The 27,182-nt window shown below is 39.8% G+C and overlaps 3 protein-coding genes across 3 annotated transcripts in view; 1 reads left to right on the top strand and 2 right to left on the bottom strand.

The window, feature by feature from the left end:
• The window catches only part of si:dkey-151g10.3 (serine/threonine-protein kinase WNK3), a 36,714-nt gene extending 30,368 nt beyond the window's left edge, over positions 1 to 6,346 (bottom strand). Inside the window, exon 1 of the mRNA XM_040151590.1 lies at positions 6,253 to 6,346. The gene's annotated coding sequence lies outside the window, so the exon portion shown is untranslated. The remainder of the gene's footprint in view (positions 1 to 6,252) is intronic.
• A 2,233-nt stretch (positions 6,347 to 8,579) lies between these two features.
• On the bottom strand, positions 8,580 to 15,288 carry fam3a (FAM3 metabolism regulating signaling molecule A). The gene is made up of 10 exons (XM_040152624.1): positions 14,650 to 15,288; positions 13,395 to 13,426; positions 13,183 to 13,290; positions 12,717 to 12,740; positions 12,469 to 12,595; positions 12,042 to 12,100; positions 11,892 to 11,942; positions 11,695 to 11,779; positions 10,743 to 10,869; positions 8,580 to 9,780 (listed from the first exon to the last, which is right to left on the bottom strand). The coding sequence occupies exons 2-10, from the start codon at positions 13,405 to 13,407 to the stop codon at positions 9,682 to 9,684; spliced, it is 693 nt and encodes a 230-aa protein (XP_040008558.1). The 5' UTR covers positions 13,408 to 13,426; positions 14,650 to 15,288; the 3' UTR covers positions 8,580 to 9,681.
• A 311-nt stretch (positions 15,289 to 15,599) lies between these two features.
• Positions 15,600 to 22,000, top strand: idh3g (isocitrate dehydrogenase (NAD(+)) 3 non-catalytic subunit gamma). Its single transcript, XM_040152623.1, has 13 exons — positions 15,600 to 15,733; positions 15,988 to 16,035; positions 16,389 to 16,400; positions 17,849 to 17,946; positions 18,030 to 18,145; positions 18,286 to 18,346; positions 18,491 to 18,623; positions 20,259 to 20,392; positions 20,512 to 20,614; positions 20,705 to 20,851; positions 20,996 to 21,090; positions 21,207 to 21,267; positions 21,606 to 22,000. The coding sequence occupies exons 1-13, from the start codon at positions 15,653 to 15,655 to the stop codon at positions 21,705 to 21,707; spliced, it is 1,191 nt and encodes a 396-aa protein (XP_040008557.1). The 5' UTR covers positions 15,600 to 15,652; the 3' UTR covers positions 21,708 to 22,000.
• Positions 22,001 to 27,182: the final 5,182 nt, after the last annotated feature.

Raw genomic sequence — 27,182 nt, 5'->3', positions numbered from 1 at the left:
AGCCAAAAAGGGTTGAGCCACCAATTATGGACGCAATAAAGCCCAAACTCACCATTTATGTTTAAGGATCTGAACTTGCAGGAAGAGCATGGCTAATGCATTCCAACAACAAAAGCTGCACTGAAGGAATGTGTCTGTCCTGGGAAAGTAATGGTGCAGTAAATGGAACGTAAAACGTGCAGCTGCGGTCAGGGTATTAATTCACTTTGCATATTAGTTTACAACTCAACACATATTACTTTACAACTGAACACGTGGGACTGTCACGGGCCATTGCCGTTACTGTCTAGGGTTACAGCACTCTTAGCTACGAAGGTATCCACAAGAACCACATACAGTAAATATAGTCAGTCTTCGCCCCTGAAATATGTTCCTCACTGCCAGGCGGGCTCTGTCAAAGTCACAGCATTAAATCTAGACCTTTTCTAGAATTTTAATGAGCAAAGCCCACCATGACCACTGGGGGCTCGTCTAGTGGCCTACAGCAGCTATTATCTCTTTTATAATGCGGTCATTAACACTCACATCAAGCGTGTTGTCTCTCCAGGCTCAAAGCAAAGGAGCCTGACGTGCAATGCTAGTAGCTGTCAGTCAAATTAAGAACACAATAGGGTGATATAGACCAACTGCTAGGAGGCTCCAGAGGAACAAGTTCAGCAACATTCCCATGACACAGACATGTGCTCTAAGAGGCAACCTGTAATTAGCATTAAGCTAGTAGCCTCGCACATGATGGTCTGATACTAACTCAGACATTACAGTGGTACAGCTACTTTGACTGTATGGCAAGATCTCCTGTTATATTGTGCCTATGTTCATATTGCCCAACCCTGCTGCAACAGAAGGGCTGTGGCTTTTCCCAAATCAATACATATCAGGAAATAGTGAAAAAATACCCATCACAATTTCCCTGACTTCAAGGTGATGTTTTCAAATAGTTTTTCTTTGTGTCAGCCAACAGCTAAAAACTATATTTAATTCAAATGATTAAAAAAACACACACAAAAGCAGCAAATCCTCACGCTAGAGAAGGCTGACCCAAAGAATGTGGGTCATTCAGATCATTAAACAATAAATGAAACTATCAAAACCGTCTTCACTGTAAATCAACTACTCATTTCAGCACTATAAAAAAACCTAAATAATAGAGAAGGGATTACTGATCTTAGACTTCATGTACGATGACCATAACTAAGGGGAAAATTATTTGCATTAGGGTGACCCAGAGGGGGTATACTGTCATGTACAGTGAGACTAAAAAGGTAAAGGCTAACAGGATGTGGGGAGCATAAAGGGGGAAAAACAACAGGCGATAAAGAGAGGGAAGTTGCCCTTTAAACGGGAGCTTATTCACCCATGTCCCCAGGGTAAGGAGTTCCCAAAGCCACATACCGGACAGAGTTATCACAGTACATCACACACGTTCAACCCCATCACTGTCTCTCACACCAGTCTCCCTTCCACACACACACACACACACACACACACACACACACACACACAGATACAGATATCAAACACACACAAGCAGGCTAGAACAAACTTTGTGTTTCACTCCTTCTTTCTCTCTCCATCCATCTCACACTCTTTCTATCTTTTATGCATGGACAAAAACACACACACACACGCATCAAAAGCAAACCCTCACTCGAACCCAAACCGCATGTCCCCTTTCAATGAAAGAATGCCGAAAGGAATTTCCTGACACCAGCCAAATGACCAAGCAACTGCCCATGTTGGCAAACGTGGTAAACCAAAGTTGAAGATAACAAAACATACCGCACAGCTGAAACTGTGACATCTCGCTTTGGCAGCAAAATGTCTCCAGATATGTAGCGTGCATCAGATTCACATGTCAGAATCATTGTCTGTTCATTTTTCTATCAGTGCTGGAGTACATGGGAAACGAACATCTGACGTGCTGCCCTCTGCCTGCCCTCCAGGCTTCAGTGAGGCTCCGACATGGGGAGAACACCTGCAGCTGCCTAATCATCTCTGAAATGTGCAGCGAAAATCATTGTGACACCTATGCTTCAGGACTGCCAAGGATGTGATTTCTATTCTATTCTCAAAATCCACTGAAGGCCGCGTTTGTTTTCACTTGAATTTTTTGCCGTCTGTACTCAAAGTTTAAAGACAAGGAGAAAGAAGCCCTACATACAATTACTCTTGCTCAAAAAAAAACAAAAGTGCACACACAGAAGTCAAATACACTGCAATTCGGTTGCACTTTTTTCATCACTTACTTCATGGGGATACACACATTAATCCCCTGGAACCAAACTGCTGCTGGAAAATTAGGCAGGCAGACAAAGGACGAGCCAGGGGACTCTCTCTGTGTGTGTGTGCGCACAGACAGCGGCGTTTTTGCAATTGAGGGGGACATGTAGATGAAAAGAGTGAATAAAAGTGGCGAGGGGGACAGGAAGGGATTGTAGTTGGTGGGAGCAAGCGGACAGCAGAGTTTCAAACAGAGAGAGAGGGAAGGAGAGATGGTGCGAGGGGGGCCGGGTAGTAGAAGGGGTGGGAAAAATGTGTATGTGAAAGAGAACAAGGGAGAGATAAAGAGAGGGGGGTGGCACAGACAAAAAGGGGGCTGGGGGGGATTTTGCCTGATAAAATATGTGCCAATGTTTGTGTGAATGAAAGCAGTGACTATAGCTAAATTTCTGCCCGAACAAAAGCAGCTACAGTTGTGCATGGAGAGGAGAGTAGAGTAGAGGAGAGGAGAGGAGATGAGAGGAGAGGAAGAAGAATACTTTTAGTGGTTGGAAAAGGCTGAAAACATGAGGTAATTATATTAGCATAAGAACAGTTTCTGTGGGTATATCCAGTGTCACGGCGAGACTGGGTGCAGAGGGCAAAGGGAGAATTACGGGTTTGCTCGAAACCTATCAATACACTCAACCTGCACTCTGACTAGAAGCCAAAAAAAGGGAACAGTTTTAAGTAGAGCTCAAATGGTTAATCGATTGGTCAGTCAACAGAAAATTGTCATCTATTTTAAAGATCAATTAATTATTTCAGGCATTTTTTTAAAGCAAAAATACCAAACCACTCGTGTCAGCTTCTCAATCGGGATTTGCTGCTTTTCTTTTCCTTGTCTTATGTGACAATTAACTGCATGTAGTTTGGTTCTGGACCATTGGGTTGTAATAACAAGCAATATCAGAATCAGAACAGGTTTATTATCAAGTAGGTTTTTACATACGAGGAATATGTCTTAGTGTTGTGGTGCATAACGGTCAATATATACAAAGTAAGAGAAAAATAAACAACTACTCCAAAAGTCAAGAAGCATAAATTTAAAATAGACATTTATTATAAATATATGTAAAAATATATATATTTTTAAAGAGAAATCTTAAAGTGAAAAGAGCTGTAGAGTGTTTAAATTTCACAGGAATGTGAAAATGTTCACAGTATAAAGAATATGGGCAATGTACATAAATAATAATCCAAAGATTTGTGTTAATGTAACGCGTCAAGTTAGGTGTGGAAATCGTGATGGACATTTTCCACTATTTTCTGACATCTTATAGATCAAATGATTAATCAAAACAATCAGCAGAGTAACTGATGATGAAAATAATTATTTGTCACAGCCCTAGTTTCAAATCCACAGAATGATTTCCCATCACAATCTTGAATTTCAGGAATAATTTGCTACTGAGCAGTTTTCCCTGAGCTCACGCAGTTCTCTTTGAACAACTTCAAGAAAGTCAACATTTTCCTTTTGATTTTTTGTTGTTTTTCATTAAACCAGCCTCTCAAAACTTAATTGCCTAATACTAATACTACAAAAGCTTAATTGCAAACTTAGAACTGATTGTAAGAGCAGGTGTAATGTCAGTTAGAATTCAGGTGTAGTGTTATGATAGCACAAGTGTTTTATCAGCAAGTCTGCGTTTTCTTGCAGTCTCTTATCAAGGTTTTTTCATCAACCACCAGCTACAGTAGTTTGCATATTATTTTTGCATATTAAATTTGTTTGTTATATTTGTTGATCACTTGACTGAGTGAACTTTATTATACCGAGGAGTCAGAAATGAGTGCAGAGGTTCAGCAGATACACTTGGCTGGAGACTGGGACCTGAGAGAAATATGAAAAATCTGGTTGAATTTAGTTGACCAAGTACTATTGCGTAGATCAAATCCAAACCAAATTCAAACCAATACCTGCCCGTAACAACAAATTTTCTACAAACGATTAATGCAACACTTGGGTCTATCCAGTTTTTTTCCAATTCAGCATTAGTCCCACAGAGATTTAAAGAGGAGATGGAGGCTGAATGATGTGGGGAGTCAAGGCGGAGGTAGTTCTGAGAGGTGCTGGCCAAAACTCAAATGGGCCCGATTTCAAGCGGCAACTACTCTGAAGATCTCAGGTCTGCATCTGAACTCTGCAGCTCAGCTGTTGACCACACTGGCAGGTAAACACAAAGACAATATTTGTTCAGTCAGGCCATGTCTAACAGGCAGGGCTTCTGCCATACAGTCACACCAGGATACATTACTGTAAGTGGCAGGCGTCAACCTTCAAAGGGCTGACTTTGTCTGTGCTGCTTCTATGATTGTGTGACACAATTACAATTAAGTACAATGTTCAGGACAAGCACTCTGCAAAAGTGCACAGGTAGGGAAGAGAGAACGCTACAAATTGAACTCACAAGCTAATTTCTTAATGAATAGATCTTCAAGAAAACCGTGAAAAGAATCCTTCATCAAAAACCGGAACAGACATTGAAGAGCAGTGTGTGTGCAATTGAACAAGAAAACATAATGAAATTAAAACTGCTCCTAGACCAGTCCTACTACTCAATAATTGCACGACTTGGTTCAGCACATGCTGCTTCCCTGTGTGTGTCTTCGGTCTTGCCGGCGTTTTGCAACCTGACAAAAAATATCGAATGCTGGCCATGAGAATCAAACACACAATGACTGTTCTCTTCCCATTAGGGAAACTCAAGGCTGAACACACAACAAGGACTTTTGTCCAATCCAGGTCAAGCATGGGAGAGTGGAGTGTAGGTAGCACACACAGAGTACTGTTCACAGAGAGAGAGAGAGAGAGAGAGAGAGAGACAGAGACAGAGAGAATATGTGTTATCTAACCCCCCTTTTTGTTCTCCTTCATTCCCCTCAGCGAGCAGAACCATCCCATACCAAAGGATTCCTCTAATCCAGGTGAGAGAAAGGCTCCTCCAGCAGCCAATGATGAATCAGGATTACATGTTCCTGAAGTGGCTTACTACTCCTGCAGCTCATATCGACAAACTGAACCCCTTTTATTCCGGCAAATGGTGTCTGAACTTTTAATGGGTGATGGAGTACTCAGAGACCAGCAAAATGTTGATTTCAGTAGTTTAGCAGCTGTCAGAGGAAGAATCCTCCCTAATGTTTTGAGTACTCCACTATTGCTCTCAGTGTGTCTATCAGATGCATTGTTTTGATATGCATCTATAAAATATCAGTACAGGAGTTGGGGAGGGGATGCTCATCATCATACATAATTTATGGATACCATATGCAATCATAAAAAAATAAACAGTTAATGTGCTTTTTCTATTTACAAGAGGCACAGTTGAAACTGTAATTTTCCTAAAACACGCATTGTGCTAATTATTTAAAGCAAAGGCCGCATGATTTGACCTGTCATGCAGGACTCGCTGGCTCTGAAGCAAAAGGCAATTAATGTACGTTATTTATAGGCTACGGCAAACACAACGCAGCGATGCCTGGATGTGCACGCACCATGAAGCACCAGCTACTGGCTAGCTCAGCTGACTTTGTGAACGTCATGCAAACGGGGAAAGACAAAAAAGTACAATCACCATGCAGGACAAGAGCGTAGTGACTGACACGACCGACCCCGCCACAAATGAGAGCACCCCCCCCCCCACACACACACACACACACACACACACACACACAAACATCCCGGCCTTTAGTGTCCCGAGCACCAGCAAATCATTCCGACGATGGGCTTCACTGTCCGCGTCTGAGGGCCCCGTCGGTGAGTCCGCCCGCGGGTCCGCACTTCGGCGTTTCTACACAGCACGGTTTATTTCAGAATAACAAGCTGCCGTGGGAGAGGATAAATACCTCACGGGCGACCACGCAGTGATTTAAAGAGACTGGACTACGTAACAATCAGGTCTCACTGGGGATCACAGTCTTGGAGTGAAAGCACAATTTCACGACAATTACTATGTGCACCGCAATAGGAAAATAACAACAAACATCACTCACCCAAATGAAACATCGTAGCTCGTCGGTCCAGCGATATATTTATTTTAAAAAACCAAGCCGGTCAGTCCAGACAGCTAGCTAACTCACTGATAACTGGATTTTTTCTTTTAAATTATTATTATTCCTATAGCTATTTACAAACGTTGTTACACGAGCTTTACAATTACATTTACAAGATTATTTTACACCCACTGAAAAAAAAATACATTTACAAAAAGATTTTAGAAAAAAAAAATTGGCGGGTCCGTGTGTTCCTCCCTTCACATTTCACTCGCTCGCCGCGTTGTTGTCGGCTTGAAAATCCCCACAGGAGCCGTCGAGCCTCGGTCTGTGTGTGAGACGCACAGAGAGCACTTGGTGTACGTGCTCCGGTTCAGACGATGCTTGCAGCCGGTTCGCAGATTTCCCCCCGCTCGCTGCTCGGTGTGTCGGCTCCGAGTTGTGCGACTGGCCATTCATGTGTACCCGAATAATGTCAGTAACTTATGTACAGAATTTACAACGCAGGACTCCGACGGCCTTCGGCGGGTTCTCGTGTGTACGGAGGCGCTCTGCCTGCGCGAGCCCACTTGCCACAGGGCTCATCATCCTCCTGAACAAAACCGGCAGTTCGCTCCCTCCACCGCAAGAGGGCAGCGGCGCTACGTGTCGATTCCAGCGGCTTGTTATGTGGCTTGGATGCTGCATTCAACGGTCCTCGTAAGCTTCGGTTCCGGGGCAGCAGCCGTTCAACCGTTTTCCCGTCATTGACAATAACTAGCCCGTAAAGGCTACTATACCACTTTTTATGGTCACTGTGGTGGTTTAATTTTAGAGGCCTGGCAGATAAACGATTATTTTAATCCAGATACAATTCATGTATGGTGTAGTAAATAAAATACCTCGCTGAATACTATGTATAGATGTGTGTGTGTGTGTGTGTGTGTGTGTGTGTGTGTGTGTGTGTGTGTGTGTGTGTGTGTGTGTGTGTGCGCTTAGCATCAGTGGTAAAATGTAAAAAATACTCCATTACAAGTAAAACTCCTGCATTTCAAGTCTTACTTAAGTAGAGGTACAGACCTAGTATCAGAAAAAAAGTACTTAACGTAAGTGTAAGTAAGTACGCTTTATACTGTCATAAAGTATATTAATTTGGATTAATTATTACTTATGCATACATTTGAACGTAGCATTTTACTGTTGTAATTGGTCAAGATGGAGCTGATTTTAACTAAGTGATATACTCTAGTTTGTTCTATAACATAACATGATATTGTCTATGCAAAACATATCTTTTATATGCAAAGAATCTACTTAAAACGTAAACTAAAGTAAACTAAAGTGCAATATTGATCTGTGAAATACAGAGTAGTAGAAGAATAAAGTAAAATAAAATGGACAAATTCAAATAAGGTCTCGCAAAATTTTACTTAGGCACAGTAAATATACTTGTTTACTGTCCAAAACTGGTCAGTGTGTGACTATACAGGTATGGGTGCATGAACGTGTATGTGTGTATATGTGACCATATGTCCACCTTCCTTTTTTTTTTTTTTTAATTGTATGTTTTTTCTTTTTTGTGTGTGTGTTTTTGTGAGACGTGGATTCTGTGGAAACAAATTTCCATCCTGGGACAACAAAGATTATGTATCTACTTAGTAACCGTGTACGTAGAGTTCACGTTTTGCTGTTCTGCCACTTTAATTCCCATGAATGGAACAAATATTGTGCATCTTACCTTAAACCTTAATTGCGACATAAAGACCGCTTCTTAAAAAAACGAAACAAAGACTAAACATGAAAGTGGACCTGCATAATGGCAGTAATCATAATGATGATGTACGGATAATAATCTTAGCAATAAACTGGTCTCTGCTTCTCCCTTTAAACGTCACATAAGCCGCAGTCCTTAAGAACGCTAAACTCATTCGTAAACACTCGCCTCGAAATCACGATTTTATTTTTCCTAGCAGCACGTGAAGGCGGCACAGCACATTTCAACGGGAACAATAAAATTCATCGTGTTTGTCGTTATTTCTTTACAGTGCACAGATTCAACGAGCGACGCGGCTCCGCGCTGTCACCCCTGAAGCCGTCTACGTTGAGTCCGCAGCGCTCGTCCCCCGCCGCGGCGTACGCTCAGCGAAGAAAACGCCTTGAGCAGAATGAACTGAGTAACCCCAGTGAGACTTTGACTTTTTGTCGCCCTCTGGTGAATCTCTGCAAGTACGCCAGTTGACGCGAGACCACTCATGACCCATGGAATTAAAAAAAATCACACACAGACACACAACACCAACAAAAAATATTTGGACTTTTTTTTTTTTTTTTTTTAAATTCATCAGCATTGTCACAATATGAGCACAAATTGTGGTGCTTTGTAGAAAAATCTTCACACTTACAGGTAACATAACATAGTCCAGACAAAGGCAGCTAAAATGGACCTCTAACCATACATAGATCTTTTTATTTTTATGCATCGAGCATTTCCTACATGTTAGGCTTGCAAGACACCAGGTGGATACATTCAATATTTTAAAAAAAACAGCACACACAACCACACATTTAGGTTGAATCTGTTAAATAAAGCACTCAGTGGAACGATGCTTGCAGGCCTGGGACAACATTAAAACCACGGGCAGTGTTATGATGAACCCGCACAATTAAATCTTCCGTGTTTTGTCATAAAGTATTACAATAAATAGGTTTATCAAAGGAAAATGACCCAGGCCAAATTCGCCTTGAGAAATTTGTAAACAAGTGGCAAGCAATAAGTGCTGTGCATCAAGTTCTAAGGAAACAATGACAGCTAACACTATGCATAACAATATCACTGAATTATATACCGTGTGTCATGGGTTGAAAATATATTAACATATTTAAAAATAAAGTCTGCACATAGACCTTGAGTTTAGCAGAACCTTTTAAACTAGTAGAGTACTTCAGCTGTTTTCCTTGTGCTGATGTGGATCAGGTTTCCCAATGCCTTAGTGTCAAACTAGCAAGGTGTGTCTTTTGCCTGCTGATCATCAAATGTATTGAATGTGCATTTCCTACAATGGCTTTGGAAGACCTACTCCAGCTGTATTCATTTACTAGACACCGTTACACTTTGGTCGTCAAACATTTGGACTCTCAAGTTCCCCTCAACCTGACGCAAACATTTTCCTTATTTCTACCACATTACTTCAGTTCAAAAGGTGGCACACAAAGATGCATGCACAAATCTTCACAGCAGTTTCGAGCAATTTTAAATATATCAAGTCCCAAGACAATCTTTGAAGTCAGCTCCTGCCTCTGCCACGAGGAGAAAAACAAAACATCATTTGTGGCCCAAATCCTGGATGGTTACGGTTGTTCAGCAGGTCCTTGGCTTTCTAGCAGCATTTGGATCCGCTGCTGCTAATCCAGGTGTTATTGTACTGTATGTGAGGGAATACTGGGGCAGAGCTATCCTTCCAGGGCTGGCCGAAGAGGAATGCAGCCATCCATCTCCAGAGACTCAGGCCAACCTTCATACTTGTTGCTGCTCTTACTGTTCTTCATACGCTAATGGGACAAACAGAACTGATTTCAACAAAACCGACTGGGATCAGGTCTCACTAGACAGTAGCTGCTCACATACTGAGTCCTGAACAGTAATTAAATGTCTTTCACTTACTAAGCTAAACCTGACTGAGTTTTCATTATGGATAAGGGACAAATCAGCAAGAATGTTTTCCAAAGCATACTTTAAGTTATTAGACTCATAATTTCTCAGCTTCCTATTGGCATTTTAATGTAACCAAGGACAGAAGTTTTTAAAACTGCTAATTTTTTACTTCAATATTATCTATATTTTACAAAAAACTTTGCCACCTAGAAGGTAGAATTAAAAAAATTAAAAAAAGATAAAAATACTAAAATAATCAATCTCGAAAGCTTTGGTCGTGTTTTGAAAATGGTCCATATGGGTCGGCTCAAAGCGAATCCAAACATTAGACTTTTTAAAAGACATTTAGGCTTTTTTTCCCCCCAAGACAGACTTGTAAAATTCTGGCGGCTAAGCCAACAACGTGTCAGTTGGTGGGCATCACTAGTTTCTCCACAAGATAACACTGGCTCAGATAACACAAGCTTTACCATTCATCGTGTGTTGTCAAATTTAGAGGTGGAACAAATGTTTATTATGATAATATGCTGGATTTAGTCTCTTGCAATATATTATCTACAGTCTACTCTACTACCAATATTCCAAAACTTTTTCTCGTGATATTTGCGCATGGGTACAGCCTTTCCTTATTCTACTGCATTATATCAGTATCATGATACCATTGTAACTGTAAGCAACACATCTTGATAATATTGTCCGCCGAGTTGTTTTGCAATGTACTTTACACAATGACACAGGGAGGATTTTTTTTTTTCTACATCTGTAAGAAGTTAATTGTAAGCAGATTAGCATCACATCAAATCAGCTTATCACTTCTACCCTCAGGATTTGTTCAGCGTTAGTAGCAATTTTAACGTACCTGCTCAAAGGGACTCTTGTTCTCGATGCCCTTGGCTCCAACAAACACCCAGCTGTCTCTGAAGGCCAGCTCCTTCACTGCTGTGCTCCCAAGCTCCTCAAACAGTCGTCGAGACTCGTCGTTCAGCCTGCCACCGGAAATGAGGATAAGGTGGCAGGTTAATGTTTATTAAGTGGGTTGGCTGTTCTTCTAAGCAAGAGGCTTACAGATCAACCATATGTGCTTCACCTCTGTTAAAGTTTATGATGAAATTAAATTCAGGCTATTACCATTTCTCAGTCGGCTCCTGCTGGACCTTAACAAAGTCTCAATGGCACTTTGTGGTTTAACTCTGAGGTTTCACCACTTTACAACTCTGATGCGCTATTAAGCCATAAGACCTTTGAGGACATCAGGGAGGGATTTATGATCATGCTCATTTTGTTACACCTAAAGGCATTTAGTGTTCAACCAGATGTCATTTAATTGTAATATTAAAAATAAAATCTTGATTCCTGACACCATACGAGCACACTGTCACCCACGGGGCATTTTGTCTTCAAATTATCATTCTTGACTGCACTCCTCATCTCTTTCAGTGATAATCGGAGCATTTGCTCTTTTAAAGTGCAAAACGTCAGAGACAACTGTCCCAACTGCACATTATTTTTGTGGAGAGTATAATGTTGAATTTGGCTGCAAAGATAATGACAGACAAACTGACAGGCACCAACTGTTGGTTTATAAAGCTGGCCAGACATGGGATCTGCTGTTGTTTAGCTATTCAAAAAAAAAAAAAAAAAAAAAAACTTTCTCTGTAGCAAAGCCACATAATTGTTTTGTTCTACAAAAGAATATATAACATGAAATATCCATGACGGCCAATTTATCTATGAAAATTGCTTTGAGGTGTTTCTAAAAGTAAAAGCGGGGGGTTTTGACCTGGAACAAATAGCACATCATGGATTCTTACTTTGTAGCTGGATCATCAAAGGAAGCCACAAACACAAGTGTTCCCTCATGGAGCGGCCGGAGAAACTTCAGCAGGTCAGAAACATCTGAGAACGGACATCAGATGAGCTTGGAACTTTGGTTTATGGATGTTTATTTTTGAGACATATGCACCACATGTGAAATATATCCTATGCACTCGTGTCTGGTTTTTATTACCTCCTGCCCACATATCAAAGTTCTTTGTGTCCAAAAGCTCTCCTGTTACCCCTGAAGCAAAGAATCATCAGTCAGATGTTACAGTAAAAAAATTAACAGGAGCTTAAAATATTAATACCACACAGTCCGTTAAAAAAATGCCACTCTTACCATTCACCAAAGCTATGTTTAGTCCTCTGCCAACGTTGTTCTTCACACTGCTCACTAACCTGTGAGACACAAACCCAAGAGGTTGAAGCGCCAACGGAAGCACTTTACAAGAACACTTCCTTGTGTTGCACATACACATTAATCTGCACACTTAGAGACACTGCCTGGCACTTAAGAGGCAACAAGAAAACGTAAAAAGACTACAGACAAAACCAAAGAGATGATGGACAGACAGACTGAAAGAATACTTGCATTCGGCTCCCCAGACAGACCCAGAGGTCTGGTTATGACAGCACAGAGGGGAAAAAGAAGGAACAGAGAGTGAAAAAAAAAGAAAAAGAAAAACAAAAAACAAACAAAAAAAGGAGACAGCAGGGAAGAGAAAGACATAGATGAACAGAGAGAAATTGTAAGCAGTGAATCTCACATCTTGTCCTCCAGGCAGATTTTGGGGCCGATGACGTTGGCAGCACCAGACACCAGGCGGAAAGCCAAATGTTTTGGGGGACAGGGGGCTGAAAGTCCACATTTATACCTTCGAGGGCGGGGTTCAGCTAAAGTATATATATATATATATGACACATTGTTGGTGGTGATAAAGAGGAAGGTAACAATGCAACGTTATCAACATGATATGTGACTAGAGAGTCATGTCATAATGTTTCTTCTACTTACAAGGTGTTGGTTCCTCACTTGCACCTGAAAAAATAAACAAGTTTTAGACTCAAATTGATAATCTCACATCAGATAGGCTTTCTATGATTACTCTATACAAAGACACTGTCAAACATCCATCAAGATTAAACCAATATCCATAATTTGACTTTTTGGTTTCTACTGACAATTATTTTCTTCATCAATTAGTCTATCTCTAGCGTCCAAAACATCAGAATATAGTGAAAAATGCCCATCAGTTTCCCAGAGTCCATGGAGACGTCCTCCAAGTGCCTGTTTTGCCTGACCAACATTTATAATATACAGGCATTCTACATTCAATCATACAAAGGAGAAAAACTCCCTAAATCCTCACATTTAACAGCTAGAACGTGTGAACGTTAGCCATTTCAGTTTGATCAATTGTTCATTAAATTTTTCAGTCAATCAACTGATAAATTCATCCGTTCAGAACTACTTCTCTTACCACTGAAAAAATGCCGCACAGATGAACCACTCTCCCCTCCAAATAAAGTGTTTGCCAGCAGCCAGGTGAGCCCCACCAACAGCAGCACAGCCACAACTCTCAGGGGGCCTGTCAAGGGAAACAGGACATGCCAGTTCAGGCCAAAAACAGATGGGTTTACCACCGGACCAACAAGGACCCACTGGAATGTGATGAAAAAAAATTCAACCCACCTGTTAATCTCATGATTCACCGTCTCATAGACCTGGACAGAGATTTAAAAAAAAAAAAAAAAGTATCTACATTAGGGTGGTTTGAATTTCAGCCACGTTTGAAAAGTGTAGTTATTTTTTACAAAATGCCTTTTTTTGGCAAAAGCTTTATAAGTCAAAATACGTTTTCATTTTCTGTTTACTACGACAGAAGTTTTAAACAATGTGAATAAATTTACAATTTAAAAAATGAAATATAAAATAGAAAGGGCAAGTACAGTAAAGAGGAAAATTAAAGAAATACAATACAATAAAGGCAGATTAAATTCCAAAACAATTTCAAAGGCAACTATACCATTTAATCAGTGGTGGAAGAAATACTCAGATCTTTTACTTGAGTAAAAGTAGCCATTCCACAGTTTAGATGTACCTTTCTACAAATAAATTTTATGCAATCCAATTTTTACTTAAGTAAAAGAACAAAAGTATTAGCATCAAAATATACCTGAAGTACCTAAACTAAAAGTAATTATGATGCCAAATGGCCTATTGGATTATAATTATTCATGCATTAATGTCTAAGAGTCACTTTAATGTTGCAGCTGGTAAAGGTGGGGCAAATTTCAACTACTTTATATCCTGCTGGGTAGTTAAATCTATAATAAGACATCATGATTTGTTTGTTGGTTATATTTTGTTTTAATAATCTGAATCTGAATAGCAACTAGTATTTAAAGCTGGTAAAAAATGTATTAGAGTAAAAAGTACACCATTTACCTCTGATGTGTAGTGGAGAAGAAGTATGAAATAGCATAAAATGGAAAAACTCAAGTAAAGTACAAGTACGTCAGTTTTTAACTTTAGTATAGTATTTGAGTACATGTACTCTGTAACTTTTCACCGCTGCATTTAATTCTGTATATTTTTTTGTTTTTTATGTAACTTCACATTTTATCAAATATGCAAAGTCTTGAAGGAAAAGAGAGGGTATTCCTTTAGAAAAACGGCTTTGTGAATAACAAATGTACCGATTACAACCATAAACTTTGCATTACAACAAATCTGGGTTCATTTCACTCAGAGTTTAGTGTGTCATCTTTACATCTTAAACGGAAAGCTCTCGGTTTTTTAAAGTGGCCATGCAAGATGGCTGTGAAGAGATGACGTTCGATGGGGTGACAGGAACCCAAACCACCGCAAAGAACCAGAGGATAATCCCTTTGACAACAGTGTTAATCACTCACATGCACTTAAAATGAGAAATGACAGATCATACCTCCTGTGCCCACGCTTCGGCCGAGTATCGTTTTTTTCCCTGTCACCTTTGCAAGGATGTAATGAATATAACGTAATTAAGAAGAGCTGTTGCTCTTGCCACTCGGGACTTTGATTTATTTCTTGCGCTGTTTCCTCATTGAGACTTTCGTGGCATAAGTCAGCCTTCTGTTTGCTCAGTCGACCATTTACACAAGTGTTATTACCGCACTTTCGACAACCATATGGGGAGGGAAATGTATATTCATTTTATGTCATCCGTCTTCCGGATATATCTCCAACCCCCAGCCCGTGAAGACGGAGTCTGCGCAAGGAGGTTCACGTGACAAAAATCTATTATATGCTGCCTTCGTTAACTGTCAGAAGAATGCGAAGATTAGCAAAACGCCCGTTATTCCGACTTGGGAGCATGAACTAGGCGTTACCATCAGTGCTAACCCAGTAGTCACACCAGACCACATCTTAATTTAACTGCCTTTGTTGTGTTACGTATTTGTAGCAGTCCATTACCAAGTAAAACCAGAAAAAAAAATAGTTTGTGGCTCCCTAAATGAGCTACATTAATTTCATTTCGATGTAACTGACAGCGGTGTGGCCTTTTCTAGTCGTTCTTCCGACGGCGTGTTGACATGTCTGTAGATCTGTTCACTATGTGGGATATATAATCGCTGACAGAAATTACCGATATCTTCGACTCGGAATTACAAGTCAAGAGGCTGACGTGAACGGTTTTTCCTACTCGGCTGTTGTAGGAAAACTACAGTTTAAACGATATGACTGAACGCCCCATTGACCGATGGCTACTTTTTTTTTTAAATATATAACTTATTTGTAATCAATCCCGAGTTTCCTTCCTCAAATTGTCACGAACGGCACCACACCATGAATGAATGAATGAATGAAAGAATAAATAAATAAATAAATAAATAAATATTTTAAAATTGAACTATCGCGTGAGCACAGTACCTCCTCCTTGTGCACGCGATTACTGCCACAAAATCAAGATGGCTTGCCATGGGGCTGTGCTCTCGATGTCCAAAATTATTTCTCCTTTTTGGGGTGGACGCCTCGGAAATACGGTTAAAGTAAGACATAATATGTTGCTTTTGTCATATCGGTTGTGAGCGTTTTTCTGAGGCTCCAAATTAAAGTCGTCAATTGTAACTGAACACAAGGTCATAGGGTTAATATGAGACAGGCAAATTAGCAAGCTGAGTCAGTCAGTGTTTTTTCACTTCACCCTGACCCTGTTATTTCTGCCTGCCTTTGAATCTCATATCAACCTAACCAAATTTATTCACAAACACGCTCTCATCCATCTCTTTAATTTGTATTTCAGGTATTTGGAACAACTCTGACAAGTCACAGGAATAAGACATTGCTTACTGTGAGTGGGTTTCATTCTTGTTAGAATGAGTTGATGTGATTTTGTCGATTTATCCTCGACACTGATTGATTAAATAATAGATGTAAAGCCATAAAAATCATAGCTACTCATTTATGTATTTTTTTCCAAGCTGTATGGCTTTGGGTTAACCCTTGGAAGTGGTTGGGTACTTATTGTATCTGCTTTATTGTAACGTGGGAGTTCCATAGATCTGTTTTTTTCCACTGACTTTGGGGAGAAGTGGTAGCAATGCTTCTGTATTTGCTGCTGTCTGGATTTAACATGTTCTTCTGTGTAGCTCTCAAATTGACTTTTTTCCTTCTGCTTTCTTTGCTGTCCATCTTCAACAACAGGGAGAAAACATTGTAAGTAGCCAACTCTAATGTGGTTCCTTAGCTGACATTGTAATCTAAGGTACCACATCCCTTCACATATAGCACAAGCAATAATATTACAGTACCTTGATTATAATAGGGCTGGGTGATATTATCACAATAACCAGAGGAATTACTTTCAACACTGATGGACAGTACAGTGCAAAAGTTTTAGGCACTAAAAGTAAAGTGAGAATGCTCTCAAAAATAATGTCATGAATATTTTTTATTTATCAATTAACCTCATAAAAAGGAATTAAAACAGAATAAAAAATATTCCAATCAGTATTTGCTATCAACCTTTGTCTTTAAAATAGCAGCAAAAATTAGGTACGCTTGTGCACAGTTTTTCATGGTACTTGGCAGGTAGGTTGTTCGAATCATCTTGAAGAGTTTGCCTCAGTTCTTACATGAATTTAGGCTTTCTCAGTGTCTTCTGTTTCTTCATGTAATCCCAGACCGACTCATGATGCTGGGGTCAGGGCTCTGTGGGGGGCATACCATCTGTTACAGGACTCCATGTTCTTCTTGCTGCTGAAGATAGTTCTTTGTGACACGAGGTGCATGGTTGTGGTCATTGTCATGCTGCAGAATAAAGTCGGGGGGCTCACTCAGACGCCCCCCTGACACTACTGAGTGATGGATAAGAATCTAAAGATTGAAAGGGTCTAAAACTTTTGCATGGTACTGTACATCACAGTACCTGTATGGCCATCGAAAATCACATGTCAAAATGTTCATCACTTTCTATTGCATGGGATCTCAAACTGGGATTATCGTTCTCCCCTGGAATTCTCAACTCTTTCACAAATTATGGATATATCTAGTTGATCAATTACATTGTCAATTTAGTTTAATAATAAAATTGTTATTTATTCACACCATTTTAAAAATGATGTATTTTCTTTTCATTCCATTACAGTATGAAAAATGACTCTAACATATATGAAAATTGCTTGAAATGGTCATTCCATTAGAAATACTCCAGGTTATTTTTTTTTTCCAAATTGCATTGTTATTGGGGGCATTTTGATATCTCTTTCTTGACAGCTGGGTTTGGGCTCATGAATACAATACTTTTTTTTTTTATTTTTTTTTATTTTTGCAGCACAATCAAATTTCGAATGTTGGAGCATCTATAAAAGCACCACACACCACGACTCGAACAAAAATGTATATGACAAAAATAGATAAAGAAAAGCAATGAAATTCTCACTGTTATGGATGACCCATCTCAAGATAACGTGAAGTCTCAATAAGGTTGTTTTCATATTGTAGTGGCATTAATTTAGAAATGATAGGTTAGACCTAAAACACATGGTAATATATCAGCAATCGTGTATGTGTATAGGTGATTTGTAGTTTATAGGCTAAAAGTTGCAAAACCACCACTGCTGTTCTTTAAGTTCATTGCAGTTAATGCAGTTAATGTGTTACAGCCCCCTCCTGCAAAGTATGGAGGCAGACACACTGTGACCCTCATACCTGGAGATGGAATTGGGCCAGAGCTGCTCAGTCATGTCAGAGAGGTCTTCAGGTTGGTTAGATTTAAGCTAAATCTTTTTTAAGTGTTGACTACAGACATTCAAGGACTGCATCCTCATGTGGTTTGTAATGTAGGTTCAGCTGTGTGCCAGTGGACTTTGAGGTGGTCCATGTCAACTCTGCTGTAGAGACTGAGGATGATATCAATAATGCCATCACTGCCATCCGCCGTAATGGAGTTGCTCTCAAAGGTGAGCAAACCCCGTTTTTCACTTGTCACAAGCAGAGCATGAAGACGTGAAAAGCAGAGTACAGCTGTGAGAAGCATGTTGTTTATAATAACACCATGACACTATAATTTAACTGTGACCTTATTCGACTCTCCTGATAGGTAACATAGAAACCAAACATACCATGCCGCCATCTGTCAAATCCAGAAATAATCTCCTTCGGTAAGAGTTATAATGAAATATTCAGTTGATAAATTGTCTTTTGTCAAATGGCCTACGTTTCTTCCATAATTTGGTTGTGTTAGTTAGTTGACCCATTGTTTTTCCGCTTTCTCTCCCTCTCTTGTTACATATGTGTATGAACAGCACAAGCTTAGACCTGTACGCCAATGTGATGCACTGCCAGTCCCTCCCTGGCGTCCAGACTCGCCACAAGAACATTGACATCATGATCATCAGGGAGAACACAGAGGGAGAATACAGCAGTCTGGAGCATGAGGTCAGACAGAGCAGAAACACAATCAGTTCTACTGAGGGCTGAAACACACACTTGTTCTTCCTCCTTTTTAAAGTCCTCTTTTCTCCCTCTTCTAGTTCTCTTTTGAAATGGGAGTTAGGTAGTATCCATACAGTATTTAAAAAAAAAAAAGTATTTTTTTACCTAGCTAAAAACAGTAATGCAGTGATCTGATATACTTGATCAATACTAGCACCAATACTGCCCTCATTAAACAAATTAGTTTAACGAGGTCATCATCAGTATATATTAGATACTGTTCCTTAATCATCAACAACATGAAACAATGACAAAATTTTCTAAACTTCTAGAACAATACAAAATTTGCACAAGCTTAACCTGAATTTTGATGTGTGGACTAGGGCTGGATATCACCACTGATCTCCTGATTCGATTCAGTTTCAATTCAGAGTCCAGAATCGATTTGATTCATTTCAATTTGATTTCATTTGATTCTTGATGATTCAGTCACAACAGATAAGTACCAATGTTGTGCGAAGCGCTTCTTATCCTGGGAACTGAAATTTCTCCTACATTCAAAGAGTGAGCAACACTGTTTCCTTGAATATAAAATTGTGTCAAGTGCACATTATCGGCTAAACTGTGATCATATGTCCTGTTCATAAAACTGTCGACCGAGGATTTATTTTCCTTGGTAAATGAACATGAACTAAAACGTATTATCTATATTTTTATAATACACGTGTATACTTGAGGAAAACAGTTGAGGAAGAAGAATAAAACACCTGGACCACTTACAAGGGCATCATATTTAAACATATTTTAAAAAATGAATGCTATCCCATAAAGCTGTGCATGGACTGTCAGTAGCAGAAACTGAAAGCCTGCTCACTAATTCATCTGCACTGTTTGTGTTGACAAGACGTCAGCCTGATATCTGGAGCCCTGCTCCCTGGCAGGGACAGACTGAATAAAGTAGAATCCACATATTATTATTATACTTCTACGGTTTTACAAATTTCACAGCCAGATATAATATCTCTTCAACAAACACAAACAGAGCCCAGATCAGTAAGCAGACGCTTTTTTCAGTCTATCCCTCTTGTAGACGTGATCTCTAAACTTGAAAAGATCCTGGGTCAGCTAACAATCCTGAGTCATGATAGTCCCGTAAACTGGGATGGGTCCGTATAGACTGTCGATATTCATGTCACATTTTACAGAACTGTCGTGATTCAAGACAGCTCATGTAGCAACTATCATCTATGTTACTTTGTAAGTTAAATAACCTTTTTGTGCACTTTGTAATATCTCCATTTCCACAAAGGAGACATTTTACACATCATGCAGCACTAACTGACCCACTTACAACAAGGAACCAGCAGATATACATAACATTTACCGCAGATATACATGTTTGCTCGAGTTTGTCTTTAGTTTTCTAAATTTTTTATTTTTTTTATTCAGCCCTTACTGTGGACACATTTGTTTGCTATATAGTTAAGAAGTGATTTGTAGTGTTTAGAACTAAAGTCATTGGACTTTACATCATTGTTATATCCACTCTATGTTTTTTAGTCTAGTTTCATCTTATAGTTTTCAGTACTTGGACTTTAGTTGTCATTTATTTGTTATTCTCCTCACTGTCTCTCTTAGAGTGTATCAGGAGTGGTGGAGAGTCTTAAGATCATCACCAGGAATAATTCCCTCAGGATTGCCGACTATGCCTTTCGTCTGGCTAGGGAGAAAGGTCGTCGTAGGGTCACTGCCGTGCACAAGGCCAACATCATGTGAGTAACTCTGTGGCAAATGTGTCCTACCAGAGCTGTCTGGCCTCCTGAGTCTTACAATGGTATCGTGAGTTTCTTAGTGCTGAAAATGTTGAGTGTGGCCTTTCTGCTCCCAACAGGAAGCTCGGTGATGGCTTGTTCCTGCAGTGTTGCAGAGAAGTGGCCTCTGGTTACCCAGACATCACATTTGACAGCATGATTGTGGACAACACCACCATGCAGGTGACAGTTAACATTTTAATGCATTCAAGGAATGTCTGTCAGTGTTGCGAAATCTAAGTTGTTTACCTGCTACTGTGTTCGTGTTTTTAGCTGGTGTCCAAGCCCCAGCAGTTTGATGTGATGGTGATGCCCAATCTGTACGGGAACGTGGTGAGCAACGTGTGTGCAGGCCTTGTGGGAGGGCCTGGCCTTGTGCCAGGAGCCAATTATGGTCGTGACTATGCTGTCTTTGAAACGGTGAGTGTTTTGGCAGTTTCTGGTTAGAAGGCCACTGTCCCCTCTGTTTTCGACATATGAAAAAAATGCATGAATCATGTCTGTCTGATATATTGTAATTCAGAGTTTCATCTCCTCTTTGCCCTATTTTTCTGCATCTCTCAGGCCACAAGGAATACAGGGAAGAGTATCGCGGACAGGAACATTGCAAACCCCACTGCCATGCTGCTGGCCAGCTGCATGATGCTGGACCACCTTAAGTAAGCTTTTCCAGATAAAATATTTTCAGTACATACCTTCCTGTGGTTTTATTTGAGACATTATGTTTTGACTGTGCTTTACCAGTAATTTAAATAATTCTCCCGTATGTGTCCAGGCTTTATGATTATGCAAGTTCCATCCGGAATGCAGTCCTCACCACCATGAATGAAACCAGGGTATGTTTTTCATCACATCCCCTCAACTGTCTCACTATCATATTTTTAACAGGCCATTGTTGTGGGATATAGGCTCAGAGGCCCTGATGGCAGGTCTGGTGTGCTTCCTAGAGAAAATCACAATACACTGACACAAAGCAGCATTTAAAAAATTTAAATTTAAAAAACACAAAGCGCCCATACAAATACAAAATGTGGCAGGACACTCGTTCCACAGTGCAAAATTTGAATGGAATACAGTGATGTGTTATTAGATTAATTTTGTACCATGTTTGTGTGCATTCTGTTTTGTTTTTAAATTTTTAAATTTATTTTTTTTTTAAATGTATTTCTTGCAGTTGCACACAGCTGATATTGGGGGCCAGGGCACCACATCAGAAGTGGTCCAGTCTGTCATGAGGATCATCCAGAGTAAAGGGCAGCTCACATCAGAGCTCTAAGCCACTGCTGAGGACACCAAACACACACACACACACACTCGCACACTCACACACTCATCAGAGGTGTGAGTGTGAACAGGTGTTGTGTGTATGTGGGACAGGTGTATAGTATATGAGAAGGATGTCTATGCATGTCTGTTTCCATAGCGGCGGTCTTATCACTGACATCACAATGACTCCTTGTTTTTCGTGTTCACATGGCTTATTGATCAGTTCAATGTACAAAAGACGTTAATCAACATCTGTGTGTTTCACATATGATGATGACCTTCACTAGACTGTTTTAAAAAAAATGGTTTACTTTTGATAAAATTTCATTATCCATCCTATCAGATGATAAAACCTACCTTAAGGGTGTATATATTTCCTGAGTTCATCAGATTCATTCAGTTGTAAAATCTGTTTTTGACAAATTGTTCTGAAACATGAAAAGGCCTCTTTTACAGTTTCAGTCACCAAACGCATAATGGGGTCAGAAATATTTGAGATGACCACAAATTGTCTAGTCTGTCTTTGTACAAAATCATCTTTTCCTTCAATGTGGATCGTTACATAATTTATAACTTAAGACTATGTTACAGCCTTTTCAGTCCAACAAAATGTGCAATGGTTATTTAATGCCTTAACTTTTTGTCATTTTGTTAGTTGGGTATTATATACTGTTATATACTCTCCTGTATATTCACATCATATTAACTGTAGTTTGAAAATGGTGATATAGCTTTTTCATCTATACTGTATCGTCAGAGGAAGTGTACATCATGTAACTGCTGTCAAAACTGAACGTTTTCGCTTGTGTCATAATAATCTTTTCACATAAGTGTGGACCATGTCACAGGGTATATCCTTGTCCCTAAAAGCTAACCACGCAAGAGCTCTTAAAGTATGGTATGAAAAGACTGGTTTTTATCATGTCTGGGGGGGCATATATACTGTATAACATATTATCAATAAAGAAATAATCTATCTTAAGTTGATCTTTTTGGACAAGTTTAGATTTGAAACATTTCTCAAATGAGTTTTACAGCTAAAATAAATAATTATTTAAATTATAAATACACTCATTTGGCAGTTTATTAGGTACACCTATCTAAAACTAATGCAGTCTAATCCAAAAGATCTGCAATAAATCCTCCTTCATAAAGGTTATAATGTTTTTTGTTGAAACTGTTTTAGAGAGGTGTTTACTAAACCTATGACCATTTTGGAGTATGTAGGTTATGATGCTTTTGAATTTTACTGCGTTATTACTTACAGGTGTTTCTATTTTGTCCACCTCATTTATATCAGATGGTATGCTGAATAATAGAAAAACTCCCTGTATAATGCAGCACAGATCAACAGCACCACAAACTGCAGATTCCAAAATGATCATAAAGTTGAATCAACACCTCCTTAAAGCAATTTGAACAGAAACTGAACATTATAACCTCTATGAGCGTAGGATTTATTGTAGGACTCCTGTATTACATTGCATCAGTTTTAGCTAGGTGTACCTAATAAAGTGCCAACTGAGTGTATATGTCCTTCATAAAACATGAACTTTTTTATTGATAAGATCATCTAAAATATATATTGATTCTTTGCTGCTTCAAAGAAAAGAAGCTCTGTTCTGGCCTCCTGGTTGGGATAAAGATTATTTTTGCTCCAAATAATAAGCTCACTGATCCTTTCCATTTGTTTTACAATTTCACACTCAATTGGCATCTTACAACACTGGATGACAAGTTGCTGTCTTACATTTCATCACTAGGTGGCAACACCACTTTCGTGAGCCGCCAGTTACTTACATAGGGAAAAAAGTGCACAGCTGCATGCATGTGTGCTCGGTTGCATACACCATCTGAGAAGGACAAATGCAGAATATACAGTATGTAACCACTCTTGATCACTATTTATGCAATTTCTTACTGGTCTGAACCATGCACCATGAAAAAGCTGCAGGGAAATTGGGGGTGCAAGAATCTCTGCTAAGCTTGTTATTCCACATTATAGGGAACGTCAAGAAAGCTCTTGTTCTTTTCATGCGATTTCTAGGAATCAAGCTCTTGGCCTCACAGTTTGTGTTTCTAAGACAAACGTGAAGGATTCTGGCTTTGCTCTCTGTTGAAATTATACGCATTTAACATAAAACCAAACCATTCATTATTTTTTCTTCTGTTTTTTTTAGAATACTTTGGCCACACAGTAATATTGAGAAAAAGTACCATGGTCCTCTGAGCCAGCAGATGCAGGAGGAAGATCAGCATATATTTTGTTATAATGGTACAACATATAGCAGTGACCTCCTACTCACATATATTGTACAAATAATCCCAGTCCACCCCTCCTTCTCCAGTAGGGTCTGCGGTCACAGGGGCACATCACATTGTAATTGCACTGGCCAATTTACCATGTGTCCAGCTCTGTGGGAAAGTTACAGACTGTTCCCTCCGTTTGACATTTGCATATTGAGCAGAGAAATCCTTTGTGAACTGACTCCTTCCTTTTTAGATTTAGTTTACCTAGGAAATCAACAATCATGCACAATCGTATGGTGTGCAGTGTGTGAAATAACCAGGGAATTACTACGTATGTACCTTGGCCTCTGCCAATTGGCTGTCATTAGCCGTTTTACCCCCATCCATTCATGTCAGTTATTCACTCTACAGAGACAGAGAGCTGGCTCGTAAATGTCTTCGCTCCATTTCATTTAGAGTCAGACTTTTTGTTATACTTTCTGTAAGAGGTTCCTTGCTCTGGGCCAGCTTTTTCTCATCATCTCATTCCATTTGGGCTGTTTACCTCACTGTGCCTCATATCATTGTAGATGGAGCTACACACTCTCCAGCCATCACCCCCTCACCTCTCGGCCTGCCCCCCCACTCCCGAGCTGCTCTGTCCCCTCTGAGCCTCCGCTGGAGCTGCGCCATGAGGCAGATGGTTTGTGGAGAGTGGGAGATGTTGCAACAAACCACTGGCCACTTGACCTTCACGGGCCACCATTCAGTCCCTGTAGAAACCAGTGAAGGGGCCCAACCTGCTGTACATTTTTTACAGCAAGAGCTACATTTAAATGATGTGTTCACCCAAATTACGGAAAAATGTCTTCTCACCATGCAGATAGCTTCGGTTTCAAGTGCCTAGTTTTAGTAATATCTCTCTGTGATTTATACTGCCATCCCAGTGCAAGGTTAGTGAGTGGAATTTATTTTTTGGTGCTCACAGCACTGAAAAATTATGTTTGGAAAATTCAATACCTTCTTGTCATTCCAGTAATCCAGTCTCTCTGACACTACAAGTAATCCATAAACCTCACGGTTAAGTCTTCATTGGAAATACACTCTACCATAAAAATAGTTCCTATGAAAATTGTTTACAATGTGCTGTGATTATCCAGAGTAAATGGGGATTCTGTCTCTGAAAAGAGATGTTGCTACCAATTTTTTTGAATGTAAATCTTTGATACTGTGAGTGTCACAAACAAAATTTTATTAATCTCTATTGTAGTGGGGTGGAGGCTGACACACAGACAGATATTTCAAACCTTTGCTTTACATATTAAACCCAAACCCGCTGTATGGTAAGATACCACTACATATCGATGAAAAAAAATTGTGTCCATTCCTGATTCTGATTTCTGAAATATAGCCAATGAACACACTTGACTGATCAGGCTGATAAAAGGAGATTCTGTAATATTATATCTTGTAATTTCTCATTTCTCCCTAGTTATTCTGTCATCCAAATGCCAGAGCTTTCTTACATCAAGTAGATTCATACAGATGTGTTTTATCTTTGTAGCAGTCGCTGAGTAACAACCTAGATTTCGATTTTCTTTTTTTTTTTACTCTGCATCTCCTCCCTCCTTCTCCTTGATTCCTCTCATTCTCATTTCTCTTGGAAAAACCACGATTAATATTTTTCATCTGCCTTTCCAAGATAAATGCTAATCTGAAAGGTTCGAGTCTAACCACAAGATATGACACTGATATTAAAAGTGCTTTTTATATTGGCCCTAATTCCACACTGTCTTGCTCCTGATCATTTCCAGAGTCCTCTCTCTCTCCTTTCTGTATCTGTCACTTTTTCACACACACAATATTAGTCCAGCATAATCCAAGATGCAACAAGTAATTTCCACCACATATGAACATGCTCCCCTCCCTCATGCTGATCAGCTCTGCTCTGCTACACAGTGCAGTGCAGGTGATCGTAATCAATCAACTTGCTTCTGATGAGGCTCTGCTGAGCACAGCTGTATCCAGTCAACCAGCTCTGCTCTCTGTTAATGGGGCTCTTTTTCCCCCCACAGCTATGGCTTAGCTACATTAAGCTACGTCAACGGTCAGCAATTCTCCATTACTCGGGCCTGTCTGTGTGTGTTCTGGGCTTTCTGTATGTCCTTTTGACTTTCTCTTCACAGAGATTTCCAGTGTCCTTCTCGGCAGTGACAGACCTAATCGGAGCAGAATTATGAACGGGCAGTTGGGAAAAGTTAGTGATGATGTTTTCTTGGCAGAAATGGATGTAGAAAAGAGGCCAAAGAGGATGGCATGCAGAGGACAGAGTAGTGTGGAAGTGGGGGGGGCAGCCAGGGTGTAAGGGGTTAATCGAGAGTGGGAAGGATGGTGAGGGTTTGGCTGGAAGTGGGAGGAAGAACCATATGATATATATAAGGCTGATATAGTTTGATCACCAGGGAGTTGAGACAGCTGTTGAAACACTCCATCACCATCTTATCTTTAAAAATGAAAGGAGCCAATAAAGCATCAGACTTCTGTCTGCCTCTTTATCAGGAGCTGCACACTTATTTTTAAAGAGTTGGTTTTAACACCAGAGGGATATCACCTAGTGAGATCATAAGATGTTTGTCATCGCTCCAGTAAAAGTGAAGTGATCCTTTAGTGACCCCCCCATCAGAAAATGTCTATTTTTCCATATTCTGTTTTGGTTGCTCAACTATTTGAGGACTGATTGCTCATCCACCTCCAGAGCACAGAGCCCTTCAACTTCTGCTGTTGTACTAACGAGCGCAAGGAAACCTCCACTGAGCATGTGCACGCCGACGGGGTGCTTGAACCTGCAGTTAGACAGTTTCTGATTTGAAAAACTTGGACACCCTGGTACCGCTCTAAGCCCTCCATAGATACCAGGGGCTCCCCACTCTGAGTTCATAGTCAAAACATAGGTGCTTATTTGAAAAGAAACACACATGCTTGTTTTATGTGACTCCAGCACATAACTTCTGCCTTGTAAAAGACATTTGTAAGTCCATAGGGCTTTCTATTTTATCCCCAGAGAAGGAAATATGAAGCTTCAGGCATAGCTGTTTGTGCAAGTGCATGTGCATACTGGTATGTACAGTATATGATTATATGTATGCATGTGTCTTAAATATGTTTGCACATCTGCATATGCCATTACTGCAGCCATGTTCTTAGCTCTAGGCAGAGACACTGATTCCACCTGTGCTACATGAGCCAGCCCTTTACA

Source organism: Xiphias gladius, chromosome 18 (genome assembly GCF_016859285.1).
Source record: "Xiphias gladius isolate SHS-SW01 ecotype Sanya breed wild chromosome 18, ASM1685928v1, whole genome shotgun sequence".
Classification (NCBI taxonomy): domain Eukaryota; kingdom Metazoa; phylum Chordata; class Actinopteri; order Istiophoriformes; family Xiphiidae; genus Xiphias; species Xiphias gladius.
This window is presented reverse-complemented; position numbering and strand designations above follow the sequence as displayed.